Here is a 27580-nt window from a genome sequence, read left to right as displayed (position 1 = left end):
CTACCGTTCAGACTATTGGAAAATGACCTCCCAGTTGGCAGGGATATTTTCGTGCTTTTTTCCTCCTTTCCATTTGCTTGCGATGAGGGTGATTTCCTATCTTTGGTGGTCACGCATCTGTGCCTTGAGGTCTCACGTGAAACTTGGGAAGGGGGAGGGGCACACACACGGCTTATACCTGCTTTATCCAGCAACGACGCTGGTCCCAGAGAACATGACTGATCTGGGCTTCTTCAGTTCTCCTTTTCTGTGGCCAGCGAAGGGACAGGTTGTCCTAGGAGTGGTCACTTAAGGGTCACACCCTTCACCAGCTGCTTAAATATTATTCTGGTGATCACACTACTTGGTAATTTCTGGGCAGCCATTCAACTTCCTCTCTCAGGAGAAACTCCAAAATTGAAATGGAAAAGGGTGTGATATTTTTAATAGAGGAAAAGCAGCTGAGTGTCTGTTCCTTCTGCAAAACAAAATAGATTCTAGTAAAAGAGAGTGTTTACAAGAAATGGGGCAGCAGGGAGGGAGATGGAAACCAGATGGAGCTGTTTTATCCTTTCATTAAAAGGATAGATTGTCCTTGCAGACTCTGCGAAATTCATCTGATTACACACTCTTTTCATTCAAAGGTCTCTTTTTACATGTCAGAATCACATCTCCCCATTTCCCTGAATTTTAATTTTAAAGCCCTCCGGATCACATCCGTAGGCCAAACCAGCTCTCCCGGCTTAGTGAGATGGATTTTAGTTTTGCCAGGGTGCCCTGAGTGTATTTCTCAGGATGTCAGGACAACTAGAGAGACGTTGCAGGTGTCCAGATCATATGAATGAGCAGAAGTGAGTGGTTCGGAAGGTCGTGGGAGGCCCTCCACCCCGTCAAGGGCATGTCCTAGCAAGGCGGCCTTAGCCCTATCTGGCTGTCTCATGTTTCTCTAGGTCTCATTCTCAAAGTCACTTCTACACTCTGGGCCAACCTTTAGGCTTTCTTCTACATCCTCTGGGCCTGGGAGGGTGATGGGATGATTTCTCTTGTGTCACCCCAAGGCAAATTTGCCCACACAGACATCCTATAAAGGTGTCTACTATAAAAAGTGACTACTAGTCACTGCAGGGAGAGACATGAAGGTCTCAGCCTGCAACTTCCAAAAGCAACCACAACAGCATCTTCCACCCCCTACGCTCCTTAACCATGTGGCCTGGATTCTCCTCTCATCAAAGGGTGAAGCCTATGTGATGTATGTGGGCTTGTGACATGCCTGTGACCCGTTGAACTCAGAAGAAGTGACACGGCGTGACTTCCCAGGCAGGGTTAGAAAAAGTGATGCAGCTGCCTCGGTGTGCACTGAGTCACGGTGAAAACAGTCCACTGGGGTCACCAGGGCATTGGAGAGGATGTTGGACCACGCAGAGAGGCCAAGTGTAGGTGCCCCATTTGGCGCTTGGCTCAGGGGTGAGTAAGCCCCTGAGAGAGTCTAAGTTCCCACTGGCCAGGCACCTTCAGTTCCATCTCCTCAGCTGAGGACCCAAGCACTAGGAAGCAGATAGCCATCTCTGCTGCGACTGGCCCCGATTCCTGCCCTGCAGGTCTGTGCTCACAATACAATGGTTATTCTATGCCACTGAGTCTGAGTGGTTTGTTACTTAACCATGGTAACCAGAAAAGTGACATTATAAAAATGATAGATAATAGAAAGTGCAAGGTGGAAGGAATCACATGAATGTTTTAGTCATTGGCTGAATTTCTTTGGTAGGTCAATTTCTTCTGCCTGATAAATAGAGCTCAGCTTCACTGCTTTCCTCCCCCAAATGGAGCGTTCCAAGATTCCTTCTTTCTGAGCTCAGCTTTAACACGAATTGTTTCTTCCTTTTCTCCACAAAGTCCTCCTTTCCAGGAATTTTCTGGTCTGCAGTCACGCCTGAAGGAGGGCCCAAGGCAGGGGAGGAGGCACGGCCAAGGCAGAGCCCTTTTGCTCTAGGGCTGCAGCTGGCATATGAGAACCACCCTGCGGTGACCTTTGTCACGTAGTCTCAGTCTAGCTCACACAGGATTTCCACTTGACAGTTTAACGCAGTTCTCACTGCTGACTGGAAAACAAACCCAGACAATTCTATTTCCATAGCCTGACTCCCCACAAGACAGAAGTCCATCACCACGTCACGCACATGGACCTTCACACTGCACACCTCCAGGACCTGGGTTCAGCAGTCCTGTTTTGGTGGTGAACAAACAAATCACCCAGGTCAGAGCTTTGGGCTCCATTGGAAGGCTAAACAATGCTCTGATTTCCAGGCATCCAAAATATGAGTAAGTCTGGATTTCAAGCCCACGTGGTTATTAATGGCTCTTGTGCTCCGAGTTTATTTTCTCAGAAAAGCTGAGGGATGATTATTCTCTCTGAAAAGCCGTGGAAACTGTTGCCTTGTATTTTCTTCTGACGCAACACCATTTCTGACTTACCCTTTGTCAACTAAAAATTGGCACTTACCAAGAGCATTGCCAAGGAGTGAACAACAAAGGCATTTGCCATCTGCCTCTACAGAGATTGAACCTCATGCTGCTATAGCTGTTGACCTTCAACAACCCCTGGGGGACTACATGCTGGAGTGAGTCACTCTGTGCTCCAGGGAATCTAGTGGGACAGGTCTTTAGATAGTTGGATGTTTTTAGGAACAGATTTTATGATCTCAATTCTTGCATCTCCTCATATCTAGAGAAGCGCTAAATCTCTTCATGGTGACATCAGATCCTCCTGACTAGCAAAATCCTTTTGTAAAATGAGTGCTTCATGGCATTGAACTCCCCCTTCACCAAAACCTTATATATTGACTTTCCCCCACAGCCGCTTTGGAGCAGCCTCTCAGGTATCTGAGGTGCTGCCTCCCTGGCTGCAGTCCTCATTTTGCCCCAAATAAAACTTAACTCACAGCTCTTTAGTTGTACATTTTTTTTAGTCAACACCTTAGTAGCTGTAGGGATTGTTCTTTTATTAGTGATGAGGGGTCAAAACTTTTGCTTCTGACAGTTTGGTAAGTATGAATGCCCTTCACGTTACTGATTACTTCACTTAGTTTTGTCTAAGATATTTTCCTTCTTAACTTCTGAACTTATTTTTTAAATTTTTATACTTTAAAAATTTACTTAATTTTTAAATTAGAGGATAATTGCTTTACAGTGTGTTATGTTGGTTTCTGCTGTACAACAGCACCAATCATTCATAATTATTTATATATAGATATGGGCTTCCCCAGTGGCTTAGCTGTAGAGAATCCACCTGCAGTGCAGGAGATGCGGGTTCAAACCCTGGGTCAGAAAGATTCCCTGGAGGAGGAAATGGTAGCCCACTCCAGTATTCTTGCTTGGAAAATCCCACAGCTACAGTCCATGGGGTTGCAAGAGTCAGGCACGAGTTAGAGACTAAACAACAACGTGTGTGCATGCTAAGTCGCTTCAGTCGTGTCTGACTCTGTGCAACCCTATGGACTGTAGCCCACCAGGCTCCACTGTCCATGGGATTCTCCAGGCAAAATACTGGAGTGGGTTGCCATGCCCTTCTCCAGGGGATCTTCCCAACCCAAGGATTGAATCAGTGTCTCTTATGTCTCCTGTATTAGCAGATGGGTTCTTTACCACTTGGGCTTCCCTGATAGCTCAGTTGGTAAAGAATCCATCTGCAATGCAGGAGACCTGGGTTCGATCCCTGGGTTGGGAAGATCCCCTGGAGAAGGGAACGGCTACCCACTCCAGTATTCTGGCCTGGAGAATTCCATGGACTGTATAATGCATGGGGTCGCAAAGTGTCGGACACGGAGCGACTTTCACTATCACTAATATCATATGTTCATTCACTTTATCTTTAGCACTAGCGCCACCTGGGAAGCCCCAACCACAGCGATGTGTATATATCCTCTCTCTCTTGAACCTCCCTCTCCTCTCCCTTCCTAGTCCTATAGGCTGTCAACTTGTGAACTTACTTTGTCTAAATCCAAAGATTTAGAAGAGAATTAACACTGGAAGTCTTCTGCAATCTATGACCAAGGGGCCAAGCTCATGTTTCTAAAGTTGTTTTTGCTCATGGACTAGTGACACGCAGTAAACTGAATAAACCCAAATTATCTGAGCCATCATCTCTTCCTGTAAATGTGATTTCATCCCGTGAGTGCATTGCATCTGAAGGCAAGCACCCACATATATATATACACAGGGTATTGAACAGTTCTACAAATCTTCACAGCAGATTTCTTAGGGCTGTAAGCAGAAACATGCATTGCACCTCATACATTGAAGATATCTAAAAATCTACAGTGATCATTACTGTTTTATATGGTGATGGCTCACTTGGATTTGCTTATATATATATATATTTTAATTAAAAAAAATTTTTTTTTTTTGGCTGCACTGCATGTGGAATCTCAGTTCCCCGACCAGGGACTGAACCCGAGGCCCCTGCATTGGAAGAGCAGAGCCTTAAACACTTGACTGTATATTTATAACCCTTGCTCTTCACTCCTATGTATACATTTATTTTTTTGCCTGTAGGATTTCCTCTAGTGAGAGTCTCTGTTGCTGGTAAACTCATCTAAAAATTGCCTTATTTTCCCATTTATTTACTTATATTTTATTATTTTTATGTTTATTTATATCTTGTATTTTTGCTAGCAACTACGTTCTTAGGTGTTGAGTACCTCAGTACTAGTTTCCATTGTTGCTTCCGAGAAGTCTGTCTCCTGTCTTTTTTTCCCTGTCTTGTTGCTTAGTCACTCAGTCACGTCAAACTCTTTTTGTGACCCCGTAGACTGCAGCCCGCCAGGCTCCTCTGTCCATGGAATTCTCCAGGCAAGAGTACTGGAGTGGGTTGCCGTTTCCTCCTCAGGGGATCTTCCTGACCCAGGGATCGAACCCGTGTCTTCTGCTTGGCAGGCAGATTCTTTTCCACTGAGCCACCAGAGGGCAACCCTTCTCTCTGTCTACTTGTCTTCTTTTGTCTGCCTATTTTCTGTGTTGTTCAGTTCATTACCCTTAGGCCATATTATACTTCTTTACTTGATAGGATTCATTACCCTAGAAAATCCTCAGCCATGAAACCCTCACAAACTGCCCACCTCGCTCCCTTTCTGCCTCCTAATGGAACTTTTTTTTTTCTTTAAATATATCTAAACAATTTTTACAATGTTGTGTTGTCTCGGCCCTACAACAATGCAAATCAGCTACCATTATATTAATACATACATCCCCTCCCTCCCTCCCTAACCTCCCCCACCACCCATCTCATCTCTTCAGGTCATCACAGAGCACCGGACTGGGCTTTCTGTGTTACACAGTAACTTCCTGTCAGCCATCTTACACCTGATGGTGTATCTCTGTTGATGCTACTTTCTCAGTTGTCTCTCTCCCTCCCTCCCTCCCTGTGTCCACAAGTCTATTCTCTACATCTTCTTCCTACGGGAACTTTAATTCCAGATGTTAGACCATTCCTCTTTGCCTTCCATTTTTCTAAAATCTTGCTGCTGTTTTCCATCTCTTTCTTTCTCTGGGCTGCATTTTGGATTACTTCTTCCGATCTAATTAAATCCTTTCCACTTCAAACTGCTTCTGACCTACTACTAAACACACACCCTGAATAGGTTGTTTGTTTTTTCATTTCCAGAAGCTGTTATTTTTTTCAATTCTGTTTTCTTTTTGTAACTTTCTGTTTCCTATAAATGTTTGCAAGCTTGCTTAAATGTAGGTAAGTGTGGTTCTTTATAATTGGTAAGGGTGCTAAGTGGGGTAATTTTAATATTTGATACTTATTTCTGTTTCCTTTCTTTCTTTCTCTGTTCTCACAGTGGTTGTCGTGTCTCTTTTTTTCGATGCTTGACCTGTCTTTTTTTTACTTTGTAATGTTCATTGTTCTTGAAATATCATTTGTAGGCAGGCTTTTGGGACTAGGATAGAGAAATATTTGCATTTGGTTCTTTCTGGCTCTTGGGAACACTAAAATTCTGGATCATCATCTTAGATCAACTTGAGCAAGTAAAGACCCACGTGTCAATCTGACAGTTGAACCTGGGCTAAAACTGTGCAAAAACAATGGTCCCAACTTCTCAGGAACAGATTTTTCTTTTTTTTTTTAAGCCCTATTTTGCTTGGTGCCAAAGTTAGCTCTAATGCTTTCTCCTGTGGCAAGCAGGGGTGAAATGAGGGCTTGACTCATACAAAAGTTGAGGGTATAGCATCTGGGGCTCCCTGCATAAGATGAGGAGAGTGTGGAATAAAATTCCTCACCAAGGCTGGAACCAGGGCTCCTACCATAGCCGCTAAACCAGAGCCCGGGTGAACCTGAATTGACAAATGCTTTCAGGGAAAAGTGTCTCTCCGGTTCAGTTTTCTGCATTCCTGAGTTTCTGCTTTCTTTGCATTTTTGCTTAGTGGCTCCTTGCTGTCTTTTTGGCTCTTCAGTTGTCTTTAGGATGCTTTCATATTTATCCAGCTTTTTCTGTTTGTTTGTTTGTTTTCAGTGGAAGGATAGGTCCAAGTAAAACAACGTTCTGTGACCACAAAGGGAAGTCTCTTTCAAGAGTGCTGTTTGCATCTCTTCCTTCCCTTGGGTTTCTACCATCACTTTCTCTGCACCTGGCTGTCATCATCTCTTGCCAGGACTCCTGAAGTAGCCTTCTACATCCTGTCTCTCAACTGCCTTTTTCCTAGTCTAATCCACACTCTGTACAAAAGCCTGAATCGATGTTTAGGAGTGCAAATCAGGTTGTGTCACTTTAGTTTTGAAAACTCTTCAGTCTCTCTCCAAGCACAGTCCAATATGGCAGCCTCTAGCCACCCGTGGCCGCTGAACACTTGCTATATGGCCGGTGTGACTGCAGAGTTAAATTTTTAGCTGTGTTTAATTTTAATTAATTGAAATTGAAATTTAAAAAACTGAATCAGTATTAAAATACTTTTCTGTTAGGCACAGCTTTAATGTTAGAAAGATTCACTTTCACTTAATTGTTGAAAATCCAGCATCCAAATTAAAATACACTCCAAGTATAAAATAAATTTTAAGTCTATAAGAGTGTACACAGAATTTCAAATAATTATTTTTAGAAACCTCATTAATAATTTTGTGTTGGATACATTTGAAATGATAATATTTTTGACATTTGGAGTTAACTAAAATATGGTATTGGTATTAATTTTTTCCATTTTTTTTACCTTTATCTCTAGCAGAAAATTTAAAACTACATGTGTCCATCAGGCTTCGCAGGTGGTTCAGTGATAAAGATTCCACCTGACCATGCAGGAGACATGAGTTTGATCCCTGTGGGAATTACACAAAAAATGATACAGCTGGGATGTAGAGTTCACTTATGCGTCTACAGTGCTTTGTTTTAGATGTCGGTAACAGGTGCTTTCTTTTCTAAATTGTTTCAGTCGTGTCTGACGCTCTGCGACCCTATGGACTGTAGCCCGCCAGGCTCCTCTGTCCATGGGATTCTCCAGGCAAGAATACTGGAGTGAATTACCATGTCCTCCTCCAGAGGAGCTTCCTGATCATGAGATTGAACCCATGTCTCTTAGGTCTCTTGCATTGGCATGCGAGTTCTTTACCACTAATGCCACCTGGGAAGCCCCTTCCTGACCTCTGTGGGACCATCATGAGCATTAATAATGTCATGTGAAAATGCTGCAGTGATTCTGGGTCTGTGGTTTTAGTACTGACCCAAAGCAAGGATTTGCTGAATTTTGTTTTGCTTAAAGGCCACTTCTCAGTATAAAACCTAAATCCTCTGCCTCTGAAACACTGAAATAGCAAGTTTCCTTTGGTTTTCCAAGCAAAACAAAAATATGATAAAAGTTTCAGGAAATGAACATGAACTAATCAAGAACAGACATTGTATTTCTCTTCAGATTCACTTAAATGCAAAAGAACAAGATACTCAATCAAAATGGTTCGTGTTTTTCAGAACAACAAGGGACGCTTTGAAAGCCATCACCCCCGTTCACTAAACACGCCTGAGCTTGGCCATCAGGCAGAAGCTGCAGTCCACGGGCCATTTCTCTGCTCTTCTAGGAGGACAGAGGGAAGGACACGGGGAGGCTTAACTCAGCTGTGTCCTTGGATCTTCTGTGCTCTGTGTAGGATAATGTCACTGGCTTTCAGGAACTGCCCTTCGTATTGCAAGTGTATGCACATATGATCCAGAAGTAAGGCTATTTACATGGCTTTCATCCCTCACCAGTCCTGTGTTAATAGATGGTCTCTGTCTGGTTTAGGGAGAGAAATACCGTCCATCGGCCTTGGTAGGGATTCCAAGGCTTTTCCACATCGGCTATGGATACGCCTGCTCCAGTCTTCTTGCTCCCTCTTCTGGCAAAATTCCTTTAAGCATTGTGCCTGCCTTTTGATCTCCCAAAGCCAGGCCTGGAGCTGATATTCTTTAGGTTGCCTCTGTGTGTGTATGTTCCCTCAGTTGCTCAGTTGTGTCTGATACTCTGCAGTCCCATGGACTGTAGCCCTGGTCCATGGGATTCTCCAGGCAAGAATACTGGAGTGGGTTGCCATTTCCTTCTCCAAGGGATCTTCCTCACCCAGGGGTCAAACCTGGGTCTCCTGCATTGCAGTGGGATCCTTTACCCACCAAGCCACCTGGGAAGCCCGTCTTATCCATGGGTGACTGTCTAAATCAATGTTCTTTGTGGGGAAGAGAGAAGAAAACTCTTATTCGGTCATGAGGATGGCATCGCTTTTGCATTTCCCTGATCTGTAATGAGTTAACTCTCTGTGTATCCGGGGCGGAGGGGTGGAGGGGCCCATGCTATTGTGTATTCACCGTGCATATCCCTGTTTTGTGAAATGCATGGCTTTCCTTAATTTTGGAAATGTCTTTTATCTTTTATTCATTGCTTTTAGTCAGCTTTTTGGTACACTCTGGAGGGTGATTTTTGTTAGTTATGTGTTGCGAATGTTTTGGATTGTCTTATTCCGCCTTTTGAAAGCATCTTATTCCGCCTTTTGAAAGCAGAAGTTCTTAATTTAAATATAGCCAGAGTATTTGCCCTTTCTTTTACAGCAGTCTATTTTTAGGAAGTCTTATGTAAGATATAATTTCATAATCAGAAGTCATAAATATATTTTTCTATGTTTTCTTCTGAAATCGTTTATCTTTCACCTTTCAGCCCTTAATACATGTTTAATGATTATCTCTATAGAGTATGACATAGGAAATACATTCAATCTCCCTTCTGTGAATCATCACTAATGTGCAATATTAGCATCGTCTTACATCAGATTTTCTTAAACGATTGGATCTCTTTCCAGGCTCCCTATTCTGTTTCATTGTTTCTTTGTCTTTCCCCGTACCAAAACCATCTGTCATAAGAGAACTGTAGCTTCACAGCATTTCTCATTTTCAGGTAAAGAACTGCCCCCCACACACACCTTTGCTCTTCTTGTCCAGGGATGCTTGTCTTACCTTTGACACTTTGCCTTTCATATAAACATAGAATCAGCTTGTCAGATCCTAATTTTAAAAAATCTATTAAGAACTTTGCTCAAATTGCATATTAAATCTATATTTTATAATTTGGAGAAAAATTACCTGATTTTGATGCTCTCTCTGATCCTTCTGATCAGGGCAGGTGGAGAGATGGAGACTGAACATATGATGTCAGCAGTCCCAACCATTTTGGCATCAGGAACTGGTTCATGGAAGACAATTTTTACACAGGCCGGGGACATGCTAGCAATGAGGAGTGGCCATAAATACAGGTGAAGCTTCACTGGATCACCTGCCACTTACCTCCTACTATGGAGCCCAGTTCCTAACAAACCATTGACCTGCACCTGTCGCCCAGGAGTTCCTGTGGCCCAGGGGTTGGGGACCCCTGCATTAACGTGCTCCCCAAATCATATCTTTATATTGCTGAGTATTCCTTCCTCTATTGTCACAGGGCCTAAAATGTACTCAGAGAATTCTTCTTTAGATACATTTCTTCTTCTAGATATTGATACAGAATTTTCTTTCCCATCAACAAAGACATTCTTAAACTTCTTTGATTTCTTTCAAGATATAAGAGATATAGATATCTTCTGCCTTATTCATAATTACTCTATATTTTTGTTTCTCATAAATATCATCTTTGAATTTGGTATAATATAGTTTAAGGCAATGGAACCCCACTCCAGTACTCTTGCCTGGAAAATCCCATGAACGGAGGAGCCTGGTAGGCTGCAGTCCATGGGGTCACTCAGAGTCGGACATGACTGAGTGACTTCACTTTGACTTTTCACTTTCATGCATTGGAGAAGGAAATGGCAACCCACTCCAGTGTTCTTGCCTGGAGAATACCAGGGACAGCAGAGCCTGGTGGGCTGCCATCTATGGGGTCGCACAGAGTCAGACATGACTGAGGCAACTTAGCAGCAGCAGTCTATTAAATCTACTGTGGGCAGGAATCCATTAGAAGAAATGGAGTAGCCATCATAGTCAACAAAAGAGTCCGAAATGCAGTACTTAGATGCAATCTCAAAAACGACAGAATGATCTCTCTCCATTTCCAAGACGAACCGTTCAATATCATGGTAATCCAAGTTTATGCCCTGATCAGTAACGGTGAAGAAGCTGAAGTTCAACTGGTCTATGAAGACCTACAAGACCTTCTAGATCTAACACCCAAAAAAGATGTCCTTTTCATTATAGGGGACTGGAATGCAAAAGGAGGAAATCAAGAGATACCTGGAGTAACAGGCAAATTTGGCCTTGGAGTACAGAATGAAGCAGGGCAAAGGCTAATAGAGTTCTGCCAAGAGAACGCACTGGTCATAGCAAACACCCTCTTCCAACAACATAAGAGAAGACTCTACACATGGACATCAGCAGATGGTCAACACCGAAATCAGATTGATTATATTCTTTGCAGCCAAAGATGGAGAAGCTCTATACAGTCAGCAAAAACAAGACCAGGAGCGGACTGAGGCTCAGATCATGAACTCCTTATTGCCAAATTCAGACTGAAATTGAAGAAAGTGGGGAAAACTGCTAGACCATTCAGGTATGACCTAGATCAAATCCCTTATGACTATACAGTGGAAGTGAGAAATAGATTTAAGGGACTAGATCTGATAGACAGAGTGCCTGATGAACTATGACAGAGGTTTGTGACATTGTACAGGAGACAGGAATCAAGACCATCTCCAAGAAAAAGAAATGTAAAAAGTCAAAATGGCTGTCTGAGGAGGCCTTACAAATAGCTGTGAAAAGACGGGAAGCAAAAAGCAAAGGAGAAAAGGAAAGATATACCCATTTGAATGCAGAGTTCCAAAGAATAGCAAGGAGAGATAAGAAAGCCTCCCTCAGTGATCAATGCAAACAAATAGAGGAAAACTGTAGAATGGGAAAGACTAGAGATTTCTTCAAGAAAATTAGAGATAGCAAGGGAATATTTCATGCAAAGATGGGCTCAATAAAGGACAGAAATGGTATGGACCTAACAGAAGCAGAAGATATTAAGAAGAGGTGGCAAGAATACACAGAACTGTACAAAAAAGATCTTCATGACCCAGATAATCACAATGGTGTGATCACTCACATTCACCTAGAGCCAGACATCCTGGAATGTGAAGTCAAGTGGGCCTTAGGAAGCATCACTATGAACAAAGCTAGTGGAGGTGATGGAATTCCAGTTGAGCTCTTTCAAATCCTGAAAGATGATGCTGTGAAAGTGCTGCACTCAATTTGCCAGTAAATTTGGAAAACTCAGCAGTGGCCACAAGACTGGAAAAGGTCAGTTTTCATTCCAATCCCAAAGAAAGGCAATGCCAAAGAATGCTCAAACTACCGCACAATTGCACTCATCTCACATGCTTGTAAAGTAATGCTCAAAATTCTCCAAGCCAGGCTTCAGCAATACATGAACCATGAACTTCCAGATGTTCAAGCTGGTTTTAGAAAAGGCAGAGGAACCAGAGATCAAATTGCCACCTTCTGCTGGATCATCGAAAAAGCAAGAGAGTTCCAGAAAAACATCTATTTCTGCTTTATTGACTATGCCAAAGCCTTTGACTGTGTGGATCACAATAAACTGTGGAAAATTCTGAAGGAGATGGGAATACCAGACCACCTGACCTGCCTCATGAGAAAGCTGTATGCAGGTCAGGAAGCAACAGTTAGAACTGGACATGGAACAACCAACTGGTTCCAAATAGGAAAAGGAGTATGCCAAGGCTGTATATTGTTACCCTGCTTATTTAACTTATATGCAGAGTACATCATGAGAAACACTGGGCTGGAAGAAGCACAAGCTGGAATCAAGATTGCTGGGAGAAATATCAATAACCTCACATATGCAAATGACACCACCCTTATGGCAGAAAGTGAAGAAAACTAAAGAGCCTCTTGATGAAAGTGAAAGAGGAGAGTGAAAAAGTTGGCTTAAAGTTCAACGTTCAAAACACTAAGATCATGGCATCTGGTCCCATCACTTCATGGGAAATAAATGGGAAACAGTGGAAACAGTGGCTGACTTTATTTTTCTGGGCTCCAAAATCACTGCAGATGGTGATTGCAGCCATGAAATTAAAAGACGCTTACTCCTTGGAAGGAAAGTTATGACCAACCTAGACAGTATATTGAAAAGCAGAGAAGTTACTTCGTCAACAAATGTCCATCTAGTCAAGGCTATGGTTTTTCCAGTAGTCATGTATGGATGTGAGAGTTGGACTATAAAGAAAGCTGAGTGCTGAAGAATTGATGCTTTTGAACTGTGGTGTTGGAGAAGACTCTTGAGAGTCCCTTGGACTGCAAGGAGATCCAACCAGTCCATCCTAAAGGAGATCAATCCTGAGTGTTCATTTGAAGGACTGATGTTGAAGCTGAAACTCCAATACTTTGGCCACCTGATACGAAGAGCTAAATCATTTGACAAGACCCTGATGCTGGCAAAGATTGAGGGCAGGAGGACAAGGGGACAACAGAGGATGAGATGGTTGAGTGGCATCACCGACTCAATGGACATGGGTTTGGGTGAACTCCGGGAGTTGGTGATGGATGGGGAGCCCTGGCGTACTGCGGTTCATGGGGTCACAAAGAGTCGGACAAGATGGAGTGACTGAACTGAAGTGAAATGATAGTATCTTTGAATCTCTCTTTGTTCCTGTTTTAGGATGAAAATGATATTCAATATGAAGCTTGAATCTAGCACTTTGATAAGCACTCATTAATTCCAATAATGATTTGTTGACTATCTGGGTTTTCTACATAGAAATCATATTATTTGAGAATAACATTGTTTTGTTTTTTTCATTTACCATCCTTATAACTTTTCTTTCTTTTAATTTTTGTTCTTATTCTTCAGGCGAAGGGGTGCCTAACATAGTGTTGAATGGAAGTGCTGATACTGGGATACTTGGTTTTGTCTCACATTTTAAAAGGCATTTTTAATATCTCACTATTAAGTATAATATGTCCTGAAGGCTTTCTATGGATTCGTTTTATCAGTTCAAGGAGGACTTTCCTGCCTATTTCAAATTAGCTAATTTTTTGTGTGTGTTTTAATCATGGATGGATTATTTATATCTATTGAAAAATTTTATATTAGAATTATCTCACATTTGGGAAGTACCTAATGGTCCATGGCTAGGACTCTGCACTTTCACTGCAGAGGACGTAGGTTCAAACCCCGGTCTGGGAACTAAGATTTTACAAGCTGTGGGGCATCGTCTGAAACAGAAAAACAAATTATCTCATGTTATTGAAATACTCATTGGACTTTCCCTCCTTAAATATGATAAGATGGGTAACACATTAAACTACCTCCAGTCATTATTGCTTTAGCAAAAAATTGTACATAGTACCTAGCGCATCTGTGGGAACAGAGCACCAAATGGAGAAGACCCAGAAATAGTGCCCAGAGAAAAGGGCCCTTGTTGCAGATAAGCAGGGAGGCTGTGGCAGCCCTCAGAGGCCCTGGGAGGCCATGAGGCCGATGCAAGACATGAGTTACCCGAGCCCAGGGGGGCTTCAGAGAAAACCGAGATAGAGGACTAGAGTACAGGTGTGACGGTGGAAAAGGTAAATTGATGATATGCAGATGTCATTGATATACAGATGATCCAAACTGATGTCATTATTTGGGTCTCATCAAAAAAAAAAGTTTCTGGTTTTTTTTTTTTTTTTGCTCAGAAACAAAGAAACATAGACAGGAATCTGGATAAGAGAAACACAGAAAGAAACATGTCAGATCCCAGGGGGTCACAAGCTTGAAGAAGAGAGAATAACGGTCAAAAGAGGATGGACAAAGGGGACTTCCCTGGCGGTCTAGTGGTTAAGACTTCGCCTTCCAGTGCAGCGGGTGCGGGTTCGAGTCCTGGTTGGGGAGCTAAGATCTCATATGTCTCTCTCGGCCAATAAAAACAAAGCATAAACCAGAAGCAACATTGCAACCAATCCACACAGACTTTAAAAATGGCCCACATAAAAATAAAGTGGATAAAAAAGAAACCCAAAGGAGCTCAGTACAAACGTGAGGATGTGCTTCCTTGCATACCAGTCAATGAACTAGTGAAATCAGCGAGGCTCATTCACTGACTTAGGTTCAGAACAAACTGCACAGACTAGTGAATGTAGGTCGGTGAGCCTGTGTCCGGCCAGGTGTGGCAGAGCCGGGGAGGAACGCCCTCCACACTCTGCCCTTTGTTGACCGTGCCGGACACCGAGGGGCCTGCTTTTCTCCTTTCCGCTTCCCATGTTCTCTCAAATATCATGTCCTTTAAAAATATTACACTAAAAATTTTAAAGATGGGCTTGACCTCCCGTTTTGGTTGTTGTTCAGAACAGGGAAGAACCACAGATGGAAAAGGCCCATTGTGCAGCTGTTTAACACTCCTGTAAGCACCAGCGAGGGGGCGACAGAAGGGGACATTCCTCCCTTTCCTGATGCGGGGCTCCTTCCAGATTTCTCTGCAGATCAGATAGGGGAGGCCCCCGGGAGGGTTTCGGAGCCCGAGCACATGGAACCTATTGCTTTTGTTGCCTGCAGTAAAGTTCACATTTTGATTGCTCCTCTAGATTACGTAGATCCAGACATATTTTATGCAGTCATCCGGATCTTCCTCTCTGGGTAAGTACAGTTCAGCTCTTCTCTGGCTTGAGATTTCTGTAGCCTTTCCCAGACTTAGAGGGGAGGAACAGACAGAAAGTTCCCAGAGAAAGAAAGACACCAAGTAACTCTCCATAACAAGGGAATCACCTGGGGTCCCCTCTTGGATAAAAGCGACGGGCTGCCATCTGTGTGACACGTGACACTGAAGGGTGACTATTTACAGTAATTGCCCTGAGGCCGCCCCTTTAGATTCAGTTTGTATTCACCTTTCTTAGACAACTACCTGGAGAAAAAGCTCAGTTTGGCACCCACAAAGCTCAACCATTTATATCCCTTTTCGCTGCCCCCCCCCTACATTGTCCAGGCTGGTGAAGGCAAAGGCCTTAGCTGAAAAGCTTCCTTCTAACATTCCTGGAATAGCTACCCCATGAAAGTTTTTCATACTCCTGGTATGCTTCTTTGGTATTCTTCACGATTAGATACATTTCTTATTTATAATTTATGAGTCATAATTTGACATATTTTAATGAGATGGCTTCCTGTTCACATTAACCGAGAGAAATGAAGATTTTTGTTTTAAGGATGAAGAGTGAAAGGTAGGAACAGTGGATGAAAGAGGTAAACGTGAAATAGTCAACACCGAGAGGCCATCGAGAGACCATCTTGATAACTAGAAGGTGCCTGAAGCACTGTTGGTAGAAAGTATGTTACGCTATGTCTGGATGTAACAAGGGTCATACCTAATACCAACATCAATAGATGTACTGATTCATCAACAGCTTTAGTGCACAGAGTCACCGTGTGTATTAAGTATTTTCTCTAGATTGCGTGAGTGTGTGGTGTGAGACAGTTTCCGGGAAGGCCAGCCTGGGTGTGGACCCCTCACTATAGGGACAGAGAGTGGAAGCAAGTTTTCCAGAGAATAACTTGGGAGTAATGGGCACCTGGATTATGGGGAAAAGAGAAGGACCGGGGAAGAGCAAAGGAATGGAACTGAGAGTGTATCTCAGAATCTAGACTTTCCCTGTGTACCCTGTGTACCCTGGAATCCAGATTACTGGGAGAAATATCAATAACCTCAGATATGCAGATGACACCACCCTTATGGCAGAAAGTGAAGAGGAACTAAAAAGCCTCTTGATGAAAGTGAGACAGGAGAGTGAAAAAGTTGGCTTAAAGCTCAACATTCAGAAAACTAAGATCACCCATCACTTCATGGGAAATGGATGGGGAAACTGTGGAAACAGTGTCAGACTTAATATTTTTTGGGCTCCAAAATCACTGCAGATAGTGACAGCAGCCATGAAATTAAAAGACGCTTACTCCTTGGAGGAAAGTTATGACCAACCTAGATAGCATATTAAAAAGCAGAGACATTACTTTGCCAACAAAGGTCCATCTAGTCAAGGCTATGGTTTTTCCAGTGGACGTGTATGGATGTGAGAGTTGGACGGTGAAGAAAGCTGAGTGCCAAAGAATGGATGCTTTTGAACTGTGGTGTTGGAGAAGACTCTTGAGAGTCCCTTGGACTGCAAGGAGATCCAACCAGTCCATCCTAAAGGAGATTAGTCCTGAATGTTCACTGGAAGGACTGATGTTGAAGCTGAAACTCCTATACTTTGGCCACCTGATGCGAAGAGTTGACTCGTTGGAAAAGACCCTGATGCTGGGAAGGATTGGGGGCAGGAGGAGAAGGGAACGACAGAGGATGAGATGGCTGCATGGCATCACCGACTCAATGGACATGAGGTTGGGTAAACTCTGGGAGTTGGTGATGGACACGGAGGCCTTGGTGTGCTGTGATTCATGGGGTCACAAAGAGTCGGACACGACTGAGCGACTGAACTGAACTGAACTGTGTACCCTTCACTCCTGAAACCCCCACAAAGGGATTATCCATCCTGTGAAAGTGAAAGTGTTATCCGCTCAGTCGTGTCTAACTCTTTGTGACCCCATGGACTGTAGCCAGGCTCCACTGTCCATGGTATTCTCCAGGCCAGAATACTGGAGTGGGTTGCCATTTCCTTCCCCAGGGGATCATCCCAACCCAGGGATCAAACCCAGGTCTCCCGTATTGCAGGCAGATTCTTTAGCATCTGAATCACTGCAAACCCTTAAACTACGTCCTAAAGAAGTCACAAGGACAGTTGTCCCTGGGTGGGCTCAAACCACCAATCTTTTGGTTAACAGCTGAAGACTCTTCTTGTTCTCCATCTTTAGCATGTAGCATCACCAGGGAGGTTTCTCCGGTGGCACTCGTGGTTAAGAAGTCACCTGCCAATGTAGGAAGAGACTCAGGTTTGATCGCTGGATGGGGAAGATCCCCTGGAGTAGGAAATGGCAACCCACTGCAGTATTCTTGCCTGGAAAAGCCTATAAGCAGAGTAGCCTGGTGGGTTAATTCTCTGAAGTTGCAAAGAGTTGGACATGACTGAGTGACTGAACACACACACGCAAAGGTTAAGACAAAGATCTGATTGTGGAATAGATTCTAGCAACAAATATTAAGCAAAACATGTAGAGAAGCTTTGATAGGATTAGAAGGGAGAAGAAAGGGCCATTAAAAAAAAAAAAAGTTTGAAATAGCCTGGGATTTAGGAAGACCTAATTCTGGAAAATATCTTTGTGTTTCACTTTTCTCTTTGAGTTTGTGTTACTCGCCACCATTCCCTAACAAATTACCACAATTTAGCAAGGCTAAATGATGATCTCACCTTCCTCTGGGTCACAAGGCCAGGGGGGCTCTGTTTGCTTCTCTGCTTGGGACCTCAAAAGGCTGAAGTCAGAGAGTCTGCTGGGCTTGAGCCCTGATCCTGAGAGTCTGGGGAAGGTTCACTTCCAAATTCATTCCAGTGTTCAGCAGAATCAGCTCTTTGTGGTTTGGGAACTGAGGTCTCTTTCTTTCCTGGCAGAGTCTGCTCTCAGCTTCTAGAAGCCTCCAGGGTCCCTTGTCACACCGTGTGTTTTTATGCATGCTCAGTCACTTGGTTGTGTCTGACTCTTTGCAACCCTGTGGACTGTGGCCCGCCAGTCTCTTCTATCCATTGAATTTTCCAGGCAAGAATACTGGAGTGGATTGCCATTTCCTTCTTCAGGGGATCTTCCCAACCCAGGGATTGAACCCTCATCTCCTATATCTCCTGTATCGAGAGGCAGATTCTTTACCACTGCACCTCCTGGGAAGGGGCAAAAGGCCCCTGCTATTCAGCAATGGCACTCCTGACTCTTCTCATAATTCAGACATCTCAGAGGTCTCCTTCTGCCACTAACCAGAGAAAACTCCCTGCTTTTAAGGACTTGTGTGATTAATCTCCTCTAGGTAATCCAGGATAACTGCCTATATTAAGGTCACTAGTTAGTGATCTTAATTACACCTTCGGGGTTCCTTTTGCTTGCCATATATCATATCCACAGGCATGCTGTCTTATAATATTAACAGTTCTTGGAGTTAGAATAGGAATCTTGGGGCAACATTTTTAGAATTCCATCTCCAATAAGGCCCCTACATATGAACGAGTCCATTCTGAGAGTCCAATTTGTTCCTAAGCCCCACAAAGTTTGCCTAGGTACCCAACTAACACCATCTGCTATACGGTACCGTACTGAATAGGTTTATAATGCTTTTTACAGAGATAATACATGACAAACTCACACATAAAATTTAAAAAAAAAAAGCATTTTTAATCTTACAGTACAGTACCTTGAAAAGTACAGTAGTACAGCTGGCATCCAGGGGCTGGCATCCAGTGAACAGGTCAGAAGACTTACTGACTGGGGGAAGGAAAGGAAGTGGGGGGAAGTAGAGCTGAAGGGTCAGCAGCAAATAGGAAAGAGAGGGCGGGCTGCAGCATCTTTGAAAGTTTGTAACAGGAAGGTCCCTGTGTAGGGGGCTTCCTGTGTCATGCTTAAATGGACTCGAGAGGGCAACTTCATTTTCATTAAAATAAGTTTCTGGGTCAGCGAGGCACTTCATCTCTGATCTACATAAATACCTGCTTTCTGTTCCTGAGCCTCAAAATGATTTCCCACATAGCTAAATAAACCAAGTGCCCAGTAGCCATTCCTAAACATGTTGGTGGCCAAGAACATCTGGATTGTGGAATGTTCCCGGTAGACTCGTCTTGAAAAATCTAAATCTGTCCCTGTGTTCTTGATTTGTCCTATGCTTGACTTATTATTTCTGTTGACTTAAAAAAAAAAAACAAAAACATTTTTACTTAGGAGTTTTGAGAGATTCCATCTGTAAGTGAAACATAGTTCCCTTTATTTCTCGTTCACGTTAAATTTCTCAGGGAAGGTATCCATGCCTTTGGGAAAAAATATCATCGCATTTCTTTCTTTTTTTTTTTTATGTTTAAACATCCCCCTTTCTGAGGTTTACTAGAAATATGCTACAAAAAAGGCTAAAAATAAACTGCTTATAGAAACTTGAAAGGAAAATAATTCCTTTTCTTCACAAAGAACAATTTGGGCCTAAGAATTCATGGGAGCAATTCTTGGGCTATTGAGAGGAACCCAATTTTTCTTCCTGAGATTAATCTCATCTTAGATGGGGAATATGGGTTTTGAAAATAGATGCCTTCTTTTTATTTATTTTTAACTTTCACGCTGTTTTTCTTTTATCTATTATCTTCTGTTAAGCTGGCCAGGTCCTTTCAAGAAGTACCCTTGGATTTACATATTCTGGGGCTTCCCTGGTGGTTCATACGATAAAGAATCTGCCTGTAACGCTGGAGACCCAGGTTCGATCCCTGTGTCGGGAAGATCCCCTGGAGAAGGGAATGGCAACCCACTCCAGTATTCTTGCCTAGAGAATTCCATGGACAAAGTAGCCTGGTGGGCTGTGCTGTATAGTCCATGGGATCACAAAGAGTCAAACACGACTGAGTGACTAACATTTTACATATTCTAGATATTTAATGCTTAATTATATAATGCTATTTTTTCATCCCTTCATTGATCAAATACTTAGTGACGGCTATGTCAGTGTCAGGCACAGTTCTATTAATAGGTGCTGGGAATGAAGCAGTAAAACAAACAACCGGTTCATTCCTGTGGAGCTTACATGTTAATCATAGCACATATTTATTAATATATGAATAATTAATGAATAAATAGATGAATTATAATTCATTATAATTATAAATAAATTTATATTTAATGAATAATAAACATATTTTATTTTATTAATATGAATGAATGAATAAATAAATATAAGGAAGGCACATTTCATACTCTATGTGTTACAACAGTACGAGCTATAGGTAAACTTAAAGTAGAACAAGAGCATTACGGAATGCTATGAGTGGTGGCCGAAGTTCTTTTTTATTTGTCGTGGTCTGTGAATGCCATGTTTCTAAAGGATGTTTAAGAAGATATGCGAAGGAAGTAAGGAGTAAGCCACTCAGGTACCTGCTCCATGCAAAAGGAGCAATGTCACAGTGAGCCAGGGGTGGGAGCACTTTTGAAGGAAGAGCTTCCCTGAGTCCAGAAGTGCTCTCAAAGAGGAAAGGAGGGGAGAACGAGGAATCCAAGTGATGGGGGACCAGATAATGTAGAATTTCCTTGGTTTCCTTTCTGAGTGTGATGAACAACAAGGGCAGGTTCTGAGAAGAGTGACGTGAGCTGTCTTAGTTTCAGATCATCACTCTTATCTTCTGAGTGGGGGACTAGAATGGACCCAGGAAAGCACTTAGGAAGCTCTGACCGCAAGCCAGGGTGGTGGCCTGGGCTTGGATGGGAGCAGCAGAGACACTGAGAAACGGTCAGTTCTGGATAGATATGGATTGAAGGTAAGGTTGACAGGCTCTGCTCTTGGATTGCACGTAGAATGGAAGAGAAAGAGATACATCAGTGTGGACTCTAGGTTTACGGCTGGACCCATGGGAAGAATGGAGCCGCCATTGGCTTTGCTCCAAGGGTAGAGACGTGGGAGGAGCAAGCCTGGCAAAAGGAAGGGGGATGGAGAGGTCAGTTTGGGCTGACGCCCTTCCTATGGAGACATCTAGTAGGCAGGTGAATATACATGTATCTGCAATATAAGGAAGAGGCTAAGGTCCAGGTGCACATTTGTCACTAGTCCCAGTACAGCTGGCTTTGAAAGCCAAGAGGTGAGATGAGATGATGTGGGAATGAGAGTAGGGAAAGAGGCAAAGGCTAAGTCCTGAGAGTGTCCAGCACTTAGAAGTGGTCATGAAGGGAAGGGGCTAGGGAAGGAGCCCAGAGTGACCAAATGAGACCGTTACAGAGAACAATCCAAACCAGTACTGCCAATATGTTGTCCACTTATCAGTCAGTAGTAGTCCGGTCTTCAACATTTCTGCCCCATAAAACGTTGTTTAGAAATTTTATTGGACCAGTGTCCCAAACTCTAATGAGTCATCAGACCTTTCTGGAATGCGCTTGATGCTTTCAGCAGCTCTAGGTACTAGGTGCAAGTCAGGAGACACTTCACAGGTGGCTTAGTGGTAAAGAATCCACCTGCCAAGGCAGGAGACGCAGGAGATGCGGGTTCCATCCTTGGGTCAGGAAGATCCCCCAGAGTAGGAAATGGCAACCCACTCCAGTAATCTTGCCTGGAAAATCCCATGGACAGAGGAGCTGGCTAGGCTACAGTCTTTGGGGTTTTGGGGTCGCAAAGAGTCTGACACTGAGTGACTGAGCTCATATGCAGAGGTCAGGAGAACTGAGACTAAGAAGTGTTTGTATAAAGTTACAAAAAAATGAAAGGAGGGAGCTGAGGTTACAATTCAGTGTGAATAGTATGATAAAATGGCTAATATTTATTGAACGCAATATTTTTTCAGGCACTGAGCAGGTATTATTTTAATTAGTTCTCTCAACAACCCAATCAGATTGATACTAATATTATTCCAATGAAGAAACTGAGGCTTCCGGGAAGTGAATTAACTCAGCCAAGGCTCAGAGTTACTAAGTATCAAAGCTGAGACTCAATTCCACATCTGCCTAAGACAGAGTCCTCTCTCTTAAGAGTCACAGCAGGTTTTGATCTTAGACTCAGAACTCTCCCTGGGCTCCTCCCGTTCACAACTGGCTCTTCTGTCTTGTCTGTCATCTCCTTGTGTGGTGATATTTCTCCAACTGCAAAGGCCACTATGATATTCATCCAGCAAAACTGCAGAACAGCCGATGCAAAACGGCCCCCAAAGAAAATAAGAGCATTTCCTATTCAGGGAAGTATTTGAAAAAGGTCGTGGATGCCAGCTGAGCCGTCTGTCTGAGGCTTCTGTATGTGCGTGATGTGTGTTTCCCTTCTCTTGAGCAAAATGATCTTTAGAATTATAGCAAAGAGGGGAGACATCAAGGTAAGTCTGCTATCTGCCCTTTAAAGTGTTAACATTAGGGATCCCGGCAACAAGAGAAAAATATTTTGTTCTCAGCAAAAGAAATTAACATGTGGGTAGGTGGGGAAGTGCAACTAGAGAATTACAAATTTAGGGGTCAAGTTCTAGTTGCTGCACTAACAGTGGTGGTCCTGGAGACAGTGCCTTGAGACTGTTTCTCTATTAAATGGGTTTTTAAATGCCTGCCTGGATCTACTCCAGGAAACACAAATGAGAAAATGTAGGTGAATGTGATATGTAAACTGTATTCTCGCCTGGAGAATTCTATGGAAAAAGGAGCCCGGCAGGCTACAGGCCATGGGGTTGCAGAGTTGGACATGACTGAGCAACTAACACATACACACACACACACACACACACACACACACACACACACACACACGGTGTATTCTTGGGGCTGCTGCTTCTGTCTCACTGTGGAGTTACCCACATACACCCCGAGAGTGTTCAAGGCCCTCTAAAAAATCAGACAGTGAAATGAGTAAAATGGTTGGGGAACTCAGAAAGAGGAAGACTCACGAAAAGATGAGGACATGGAATCAGGGTGACAGAAGAGGAGAGAAAAGAGAAGCTAGGAAAGGAACGTGTTCTCTTGCTTGCTTGATGTGTATCCTGATCAGAAAAGATACTCTTAAATCCTAGTATGCACTTTGGTCTGGCTTTTGTTCTTACCTAGATGGAAGGATAACCCCGCACTGCCTGTGGGCTTGGTGTATGAAGGTGTCTCCAAAGAGCCCCTGAGCTACTCTGGTGGAAGTGCTGCTCAGAGCACAATACTGCACGCCTTTGACGAGTTCTTGGGCATCCGGCACAGCAAGGAGAGTGGTAAATCAGACATTTTTCTTCTTTCTTGTTTTTTTTTTTCCTTATCAGAGAGGAAGAACAGAGGTGTTATTACGAACTGATAAGTCCAACTATAAGTGAAAATGTCAGAAAGTCTATGCTTCTCTGATTAACCAGGAGACTGTGTGCCTGCCATCTGTGACTGTATAAAGCCAATTCGTATCAGAGCTCAGCTGAATGAATGCTGGGTTTTACTTCCAAACTTTAAAACATTGCTGAATTTCCAGTAGTCCCCTGTACCTTTATTTGGATCCTTAGGCAGTAGACTGCTTTTTCTAAAGTGGGGGCCAGACACTATGTTGCCAAGTCAGGATGTAGCTGCTGATAGATGTGGGTTCCTCCATTGAAGCCTGTCCCCATAAAAATAGTGCAGCCTCAACCCACATCCCTTTAGAGCAGAACAGAGTTCTGCCATCTTGCAAGCTTGAAATGATGCCTTTCCTTACCCGCCTTCATCAAGCCAAATGCTCAACAGCTGCAAAAAGACACTCCCTAGTGCAAAGTTTCTAACCTGGATTAAGAAAAAAGGAAAAGAAAAAAACCAAATAGAATTTGGTCATAGAATCTAGTCTTACCCACAAAAGGCAATTCTCTAGAACTATGATCAATTTTAATGGGCTTTTTCTTTTTTGGGTGGGGGAAGTATAATTGCTTTACAATGTTGCCTTAGTTTCTGCTATATAATGAAGTGAATCAGCCATATACACACATATATCCACCTCCTCTTGGACTTCCCTCCCATTCTCTGCCCCATCCCACCTCCAGGTCATCACAGACCACCGAGCTGAGCTCCCTGTGCTATACAGCAGGTTCCCACTAGCTGTCCATTTTGCACACAGTCTACATATGTCAGTCTTACTCTCCCAATTTGTCCATATGTCTGTCTCTACTCCTGCCCTGAAAACAGGCTCATCTGTACCATTTTTCTAGATTCCATATATATGTTTTAATATATGATATTTGTTTTTCTCATTCTGACATATTTTACTATGTGTGACAGACTCAGAGTCCATCCACATCTCTGCAAATGATCTAACATTGTTCTTTTTCATGACTGAGTAATATTCCACGGGCTTCCAATTTGATGATGTTAGTGGTAACATGGTATATGATGTTAATGATGTACCAGGATTAATATTAATCCCATAATGAATTTCCTATAAGTGATCTCTCTTCTATCTATATTTCCCATAAATATCTATTGACCCGATTTTTAAACAATTTGACTTCGAGCCTATTACTAAACCAATTGTTCATTCTTCATCTTCTTGCCCTCAGAAACTTTTATCACTTTCCTCTTCCTTAGCACTCACTCTAAAATGAAGCACTTGGGAAACAAAATTCAGCAGAATATTTAGCTCCTCCGTTTAAGGGTTCATACCTTACCTTTGTGGATACACCTCGTGTGACTAGCAAGACATTTTGCCCACATTTCAAAGATGATAACTGTTTATTCATTGGCTGGTAGAGCTGGTTCCAGGTTAGTTATCTGAAATGAGGATTGCTTCTTTCCCCTTCCTCATTTCCAACCAACATTTGGAGGCCTCGGGAATTCTCTGGTCGTCCAGTGATTAAGACCCTGCGCTTCCAATACAGCAGGTGGAGGTTCAGTCTCTGGTCAGGGAACTAAGTTCCCACATGCTGAATGAGGGAGCCAAAATATTAAAAAAAGAAAAGAAAAGCTTTGGAGGATGTGATGTCTGTAAGCGAAAGAGCCAGCCAAGTTGACCGGATACTGTTAGGATGAGTAGTGAGGGTCAGGGCGGCATAAGTCTTGACAGGCAGGCAGGTTCACTCATCTTTCCTCGGGGAGTTACAGCCTTGTCCTGACATCTTTCTTTCAGCTGATTTTCTGCACAGGATGAGGGATTACATGCCTCCTTCCCACAGGGCCTTCGTAGAAGAAATTCGCGCGGCTCCTTCCCTGAGGACCCACGTCCTGTCCTCTGGGAACAGCCAGCTTCTGAAGGCCTATAACCAGTGTGTGGAGAGCCTGGCAGCCCTGCGCACCTACCACCTGGCCCTGGTGACCAAGTACCTCATCACGGCTGCATCCAAAGCAAAGGCCCAGAAGACGAGCCACCTCCCGAGGCCCCCTCAGGCCCTAGAGGACAGAGGCACGGGGGGAACGGCCGTCGTGAGCTTCCTGAAGAGCGTCAGGGATAAGACGCTGGAGGCGCTGCTCCACCCAAGCGGCGAAGGGACCGCCCTCTCCCCGGCCACGCAAACCTAGTCGCAGGAGGTCTCTCCTTGTCCTCCTCTCGCTGCGGACCTGGAGAATGGGACTATTCTGTCTGGAATAGTCTGAAAGGGACCTCAGTGCCGTTCGTGTCCCTGCTCCCCAGAACACCACCTTCTCCTTTACTGAGAACTATTCACAGAAGAGAGTTTTCATGGCCTGAAACTTATCTTTCCCTCCCTAGTTGCTGATTTATAGCAAACAGCTCTGGATTACCCCTTTAGAACCACCCCCGCCCCGGGAGCAAGTATACCCCTATTCTGTTTGTTAAACTATAGAAACCCAATCTACATTTCACTAATCAAATAAAATTGCTTATGCATGGATCACCTTGCTGATTTCTCGGAAAAAAAACAAAAAACAAAACTTTCCTGCGTCGGTTCATTTACTCACCACCTTACTAAGTTCCTGCTGAGTCCTGGCTTAGGGGCTGTGCTGTGCTGTGCTTAGTCGCTCAGTCGTGTCTGACTCTTTGCGAGACCGTGGACTGTAGTCTGCCAGGCTCCTCTGTCCATGGGGATTCTCCAGGCAAGAAGACTGGAGTGGGTTGCCATGCCCTCCTCCTGCAGGGGATCTTCCCAACCCAGGGATCGAACCCAGGTCTCCTGCATTATGAGCAGATTCTTTACCATCTGAGCCACCAGGGAAGCCCATTAATACTGCAGTGGGTAGCCATTTCCTTCTCCAGGGGATCTTCCCAATTCAGGAATCAACCCGGGGTCTCCTGAATTGCAGGCAGATTCTTTACCAGCTGAGCTACCAGGGAAGTCTGGGTTAGGGGTTACAGCAGGGCTTTTCCAGGCCCCAGGCTACCACTCTCTCCCTGCATGTGCAGAATTTGGGGGCAGAAAGTTGAAAACGCTCCAGGGGAGGTGAGGAGGGAAGAGGAAGTGAAGGACAAGACTCTGAAATCACCAGCATGGAAATGGGTAGTTGATGTTATGGGAACAGATGAGGCGTAGCCACATGGTTCAGAAATTCGTACTTTCTATTTTGGTTTCCTTCTTTATTTTTAGAAGAATGATTCTTTCTTCTTATGCTGAAAGTTCGTATTTGTAAAATGAATGAATGAATGAATTGATCCTTCTGGACTCTCCTCAATGCCCAAGACCCTTGATGAGAAGCCAGTATAATTCTTGGGGTGCCAGGAAGGCCCTACCTCCTCCGAGGACTTGGTCTTGCAAAAAAAAAAAAACGGGAAGGTGTAGGTGATGAGGCCAAGGTCACGTGGTCTGAGTGCACCAAGAAAAACTCTGATGGTGTCCTCTCTGCCTACAGTTTAGGTCATAGTCTCAGCTCAGAAGACAGAGGCTGTCATCACTCTTAAAGCCTTTTCTCTCCATATACCGTCCTTGTGTTTGACAAGTTGATTGTGAAACTTAAGAAATGTGCTTGGATATATTTATTTCTCTTTAATTTTTCTCCCCTAACTGCTCTAGCTTGGTATCAATAAACCCAGACCACCTGTACACCAGGTCCAAGGAGGCAGATCAAGTAGAAACACCATGGCTGGTGATTCAAACCATCGTCCATTGTTGCTGTCAGTCTAGCTCAAAAAGAATGTAACATTTAGAATATGTTTGAATTCTGTTTTTGAATTCTGACTTCTCCATTTTTTAAATTTATTTTGTTTAATTGACGTAGAGGCGGTTTACAATACTGTTAGTTTCAGGTGTACGGCAAAGTGATTCTGTTATACATATATCTATGGATGAATAGAGATACACTGACCGAATTTAGAATATTCTTCATTCTCAGCTTCTTGTTTCTTTTTTTTTTTTTAATAAATTTATTTATTTTAGTTGGGGGCTAATTACTTTACAATATTGTAGTAGCTTTTGCCATACATTGACATGAATCAGCCATGGGTTTACATGTGTTCCCCTTCCTGGACCCCCCTCCCACCTCCCTCCCCATCCCATCCCTCTGGGTCATCCCATTGCCCCGGCCCTGAGCATTTGTCTCATGCATCGAACATGGAATGGTGTTCTGTGTCACATATGATAATATACATGTTTCAATGCTATTCTCCCAGAACGTCCCACCCTCACCTTCTCCCTCAGAG

General features: G+C 43.4%; 1 protein-coding gene across 1 annotated transcript in view; it reads left to right on the top strand.

Moving 5' to 3' along the window:
• The window catches only part of IDO2 (indoleamine 2,3-dioxygenase 2), a 61164-nt gene extending 35283 nt beyond the window's left edge, over window positions 1-25881 (top strand). The window contains exons 8-10 of the mRNA XM_081524345.1: window positions 15036-15087; window positions 23110-23258; window positions 25121-25881. Coding sequence (XP_081380471.1) covers window positions 15036-15087; window positions 23110-23258; window positions 25121-25509 — 590 coding nt within the window. The 3' untranslated portion in view covers window positions 25510-25881. The remainder of the gene's footprint in view (window positions 1-15035; window positions 15088-23109; window positions 23259-25120) is intronic.
• The last annotated feature ends 1699 nt before the right edge of the window (window positions 25882-27580 follow it).

Source organism: Giraffa tippelskirchi, chromosome 8, assembly GCF_054371585.1.
Source record: "Giraffa tippelskirchi isolate mGirTip1 chromosome 8, T2T-mGirTip1v1.2.pri, whole genome shotgun sequence".
NCBI classification, from domain to species: Eukaryota; Metazoa; Chordata; class Mammalia; order Artiodactyla; family Giraffidae; genus Giraffa; species Giraffa tippelskirchi.
The sequence above is the reverse complement of the archived record's forward strand: the minus strand, read 5'-3'. Positions and strand labels throughout refer to the sequence as shown.